At 33.3% G+C, this 5,671-nt stretch overlaps 1 protein-coding gene across 1 annotated transcript; it reads right to left on the bottom strand.

Annotated features, from left to right (window-relative positions):
- Positions 1-299: 299 nt before the first annotated feature.
- On the bottom strand, positions 300-4,875 carry LOC11440638 (cytochrome P450 734A1). The gene is made up of 5 exons (XM_003609202.4): positions 4,259-4,875; positions 2,773-2,996; positions 2,416-2,657; positions 1,896-2,280; positions 300-1,318 (listed from the first exon to the last, which is right to left on the bottom strand). Exons 1-5 carry the CDS (start codon positions 4,539-4,541, stop codon positions 860-862), a joined length of 1,593 nt encoding a protein of 530 aa, XP_003609250.1. The 5' UTR covers positions 4,542-4,875; the 3' UTR covers positions 300-859.
- Between the last annotated feature and the right edge of the window lie 796 nt (positions 4,876-5,671).

Genomic DNA, 5,671 nt, shown 5'->3' with positions numbered 1-5,671 from the left:
CTAAACCACTCTAAAAATTTACATATGCCAAAAGAAATTAGTCTCACATCAATTTGTTGTTGTACTTGGTGCTCTCCCAAACTCCTCAACGGTTACAATTTCAATACCAACTTTCATTTCCGTTTAGAGAATAAATGCATTGTTTTTACTATTTTGATAAGGTTATATATGTATAGTTATCAACCTAAAATATTTGTCCTAACCGTCAACCTCATACAGCTATGCCGGGAAAGATTATCGATGTTGTGTACACGAAAATAAACTGAGAAAAAAGAATGGAAAATTGTTGTAGACAACCATTGGTTACACAATCAAGGGGCCAAAAAATGCATTGAAAAAAAAATTACAAATCTCCCAAAAAAATATACACAACATACACAAGTCAAAGCACCTGTCTAGCAAATTGTTAGCCATCTACTGATTTACTCTCCTATGATGATAATAACCACATTACAATCGGCAAAAGACACTTTTGTCCAAGAACCAAACCAAACCTCACATGCTAGAGTCAGTATGTTCTGATGAGGAAGAAACAAAAAACACATGGGATAAAATATCTGCAGACAAAGGAAAGGGCACCACCGTAATTTTACTCATCACACATCTCTCATCTATATACTTTATAGATTTTTTTCTTTCAATAAAGGAAAGCCATAACGGAGGGGTCATTTGATCTCTAAACTCAAACCATATATACTCTACACAAACTTGCATTGCATTTTTAATATTACAACGACTTTGTCATAATCACGATGATTCATCGAAATTTTGTTCAGTTGATTCATCGGAATATTTACAAAGTCATTGTGATATCAAACATACGGACATTGATCTGGAGGGACATGAAATATCCTAGATCCTATGAGGATCCTTGATTTGGGTTATCCACTATGGACAATTGGTTGAATATGATTGGTGCACCATACTGAGGATAAAGTAGCATCAGAACCGTTGGTGCATGTTGATAACTAGGGGCCAACCTGAAACTAAGACGCTGCAGTATGATTGCAAGTGCCAATTTTGTTTGTAGCACTGCAAGGTTTTGTCCTATACATGTGCGCACACCAAGGCCAAAAGGTATGAATGCCACTGGATGTTTTGCAGCTCTAGCTACACCTTCAGAGAAACGGCCAGGATTGAATTCATTTACATCATTGCCCCATATTGCTATATCATGATGAACGGCTAGGATTGGAATCAATAGCTCTGTCCCACGTGGTATCTTGTACCCTCCCAAATCTACATCTGTTTTAGCCCGTCGGATCGTCGCAATTGTTGGTGGGTACAATCTTAGTGACTCGTTTACAATCATGTTCAGCTGCACCATATTATAACCCAAAAGATTAGATAAAATTATTAAAAAACTCAAGGTGCATATTGGACAAAATTACATAAAAAAAAAATACAAAGTTTTATTACTATTGGAAATGGAAATGTGAATAATAAAGGCCTTTTTTTTTACAAAATCAGAACTGAAAAATAGATATATTGAGAAATATACTAACTAGTAGTATTTAACATTGTCAATGTATTGATTAAATACTATATTTTGAAACTAAAAAAAATTATTATAAAATATCTGAAACATTATTTGAAAGAACTTTGATTATACATGCCAAACCTTTATTAAAAATAATGATATTCTTGTCAAGATCGATGTTTAACTATTGATTTTTGTTTTTAGAGAATTGCCAGTTGGGGAGGTGTAAATGAGCAGTGTTTGGCTAGATGTTCCCTTCACAAGGGGTAAGAGGAAGCAAAAGGTGGCAAACAAACAAACAAAAACATAAACATAAGGACTAGGAGACAAAACATAATTTTTATTTGGGGTCCAAATATTAATCTGATGTAGCATAAAAGTGTTGATGGGTGGGGAGGGGCTGCCTTTGGCTTACCGTCTTAAGCTTTACAACATGATCTTTAGTTGGAAGGTCACGTGACCCACACATCTTTAGGACCTCATCACGTGCCTGTACTTGCCATTGTGGGTGCATTGCTAAGAGAATGGTCGTCCACGTCAGCAAGTTTGATGTGGTTTGTTTGCCTGCAAAGAAAAAGCTCTTGCACTCTTCCACGATATCATCCACTGTCACATTGGTGTTGTTGTTGTTGGAGCTAGCTTCTATCATTAGTCCTAGTAAATCTTTTGGACCTTTTTCAATTCTTTCTTCATTCCCATTATTCAAATTCTCTTCCCTTCGTTTTATTAGCTTCACCAATGATTTCTTTATTTCTTTATCCAGTTTCCAAGATTTTATATTCTTTCTTGTAGGAAAGAATCTACAAAATTTAACAATTTTTTGTTAATATTAGTACATCATAGAAAGGGATGTATTACTACTCACTCTCTTACGTACCATATCATATCATAGAATAATTAACTAGAAGATTATAAATAATTAATTAGTTTTTTACCTGTAACCGGGAATGAAAATTTTCTGAAAAGCATCAGCAGCTAAGATCATTTGTTGGGCTTGTAAGTGAAAAATGGCTTTGCCATCTTGGTAGCTGCTTCCAAACGCGGTCTTAGTAATAACATCTTCAGTTAGGGTTTGAAACCACTCAGAAACTTCAATTTCCACCTCACCTTTGTCACTCATTTCCGACCATTTTTCCAACATCTCAACCACGCTTGTTGCCATCACCGGTATCAGCAACTAAAAACATTGTACACGAAATCCTATTTAATATTTTACCATTCAAATTAATTTTATGTACAAAAATATATAAAAATAATGTACTAGTATGGGGGGGTAGGATTTAATGAATTACTTTGAGATTTTCCATGTGAAAAGTGGGAGAGATAATTTTGCGATGGTGAGCCCATTTTTCTCCTTTAAGACTAAGGAGACCATCACCTTCTAGCTGCTTCACAAGTGGGGGGGCTTCATTTTTTTCATAAAATTCTGACTTGGATGTGAAGATTTCCCTTATAAGGTCTGGATCAGACACTGTAAGACGAACAGTGGGTCCAAACCAAACTAGGAACATTCCACCTTTTTATTCAAATCATGAAATCAAATAGTTAGAGATCAATTCATTCATAATCAAAGTTTATATATTAATAATAAAATTATGTAATGAGATTATTATATTTTTTTTACACAAAGTTGGAAGATTGCATAATCCCTCAAGTAGTAAGTGTATAGTTAACAAAAATAGGAAGGGAGCAGGAAACATGACAGCCATTAGTTTCAGAAGAAGCATATGGATAGTGTAGTGGTGACCCTACATCACAGAGACATTGAGAGAGAGAAAGAAAGACAGCAGGTGGTGGGAAGAAGACAAGTCAATTTTAAAACGGTTACCAAACATATACAACTACATTCTCAAAATTCAATTCCTTTCATACAAAAACAAAACATTACAAGACATGGATATAAGAGCAAAAGTATATGACAACTCTCAATGCCAACAAATTATCACACTCCATAGTGAATCAGACTGCGATGAGCCGTCAGTTCGATGGTAAGAGTTTGATTTTATTATATACGAGATAATCGTAAAATGATTATTAGTTAGTATTGTCGTTATTAATAATAATTTTAATTTTAATTTTTTTCATCCCGGCCTTTAAAAAATGTGATTGAGAATGGTTATTTGTTTTTATTAATAATATTATTTTGACTTAAAAAATATATATTTAGAGGAAATTAAATTAAGAATATGGACAATGTTTGTAATACTGACAGTCTTACAGAGCAGTCAGTTAGAAACAAATGTCTGATTACATAGCACATCAAAACTGAACCCAAAGCCTTGTTGGATTTTGTTTGATGCTAGAAAAGAAAAACAAAAGTTGAGAGATCAAAGAGAGAGAGAGAGTAGTGACTAGTGATGATGAATTGAAAGAAAAGTAATAGAGGAAAAAGAAAATATAAAAAAAAAAAAAAAGAGAGAAATTATGCTAAAGTACAAAATTAACATGGAACTTCAACATCATGCACCAAAGAGCTAGGAGGTAGCTCAGAAAAAGAAAGGCTGAAAAAAGTTGCAAAAAAGAAGCACCCTATCTCAGGAACAAGTCCTTGAAGGCTTTAAAAGTCTCAAATTCAGTAACGCAAAACTGGTAAAAGAAAACATAATAATCATCATCACCATCATCATGCTACTGCTCAACCCAAACTTTAATGATGATGGTCATGACTAAAAATATTCTTAAAATAAAATGCATTTCTAAGTATGCATAAATATCAAAATGAAGAGTTAAATATATGCACATAAAAAAGTGAAGAAGAGTTAATAAACAATTAAGTACCGTAAATTTTCTTCCAGTGATGATAGAAAGAAAGGACTCTAGGAAGAATGTTGTGAGAGAAATTAGGCATGGGTTGAGAAGAAGCTTTCAACATCATACCAACAAGTTCTTTAACATTTCCAATGAAGAAATGATAAGGAGGTCCTCTAATTCCTTGTTTAGCAAAATAGCCTTCAATTTTTCTTGGTCTCCACCATAGTAACACTGTTACTTTGAGAACACATAGAAGAAATATGAAAGAAAATGAAACAAGTTTGAGCCAAGACAAGAGCTCTAGCTCCATGATGTTTGAAACTAATGAATTCAACTAATGTTGTTGTTTATGACTTGTTGTGTTGAGAGAACACAAAGAAGTGTTGTTGTTTTTTAATAATGTTGTTTTCGTTAGTGTGGAGAGTGGAGGCTTTTGGGTTGGGCTTTGGTGATCTTATCTAGTTTGGTTATGTTGGTTGTTAGTGGCGTGGGGTTTTAATACTAGAGAGAAGGAAGTAACAAAGGGCATGAAGAGAGAGAGAGAGAGAGAGAGAGAGAGAGAGAGAGAGAGAGAAGGGAAGTTGAGAAGAGGTGGCTTTATTTGGAGACAGATGGAGAGAGATGAAAGATAGATTAAGCAAGGCCAACGGCGTAGGGGCCGCCACTGGAATTCTTAAGGGTCAACGAATGAGGACTATTTTTTATGAACAAAATAAATATGGGTTCGCCTAACATAGGCACAAGTTAAGGAACTTAAAAAGGAAATTATAAATAAATTTTATATATAATTTTTGTAACTTTTAAAATATTGAATACATAAGTTTTTTAAAACTTTTTATATTTGCTTTCTTAATTTATGTTTTAAGGATACAAGTTAACATTTCCCAAATAACAATATTACTATATTAAGTTTTTTAACATATGTTCGGACACATATTAACATTTTTTAATAAATAAATATCATCCTTCTATTACGATGTTACCTTTGTCTTTTCTTTAGTGTAAGCGGCAAAAACAACAATTGAGTATTATCTCATTTAGTGATGTTTGTTATATGAATCAAATTACGTCATAATATTTTATCATAAATCATATTTGAATCCAACTCATTGCTTTTCTTTAGTATAAGCCATACTCCAAAAATGAAAAATGTATGTACTTATACTTTGTGTATCTATGTATTCGAATTGTATCGTACTTGTACTTTGTGTCGTAGTTTCATAGATACACTCTAACTTCTAAGATGAGTGAACTAACAATTGAGTGCACATTTTGGAACAAAGAATGAAAATTGAAATATTTAATGGTAAATGTTTTGAACTGGACTGAGACCCGATTCTCGGATGTAAAAGTCCAAAAATGAAACTAAGGTTCAACGAAGACGCCCAAAAGTATCTATAGATATAACAACAAAAGTCGCAAGGCACCAAATAAGGTGCT

The sequence above is a fragment of the Medicago truncatula genome, chromosome 4, assembly GCF_003473485.1.
Source record: "Medicago truncatula cultivar Jemalong A17 chromosome 4, MtrunA17r5.0-ANR, whole genome shotgun sequence".
Lineage (NCBI taxonomy): Eukaryota > Viridiplantae > Streptophyta > Magnoliopsida > Fabales > Fabaceae > Medicago > Medicago truncatula.
This window is presented reverse-complemented; position numbering and strand designations above follow the sequence as displayed.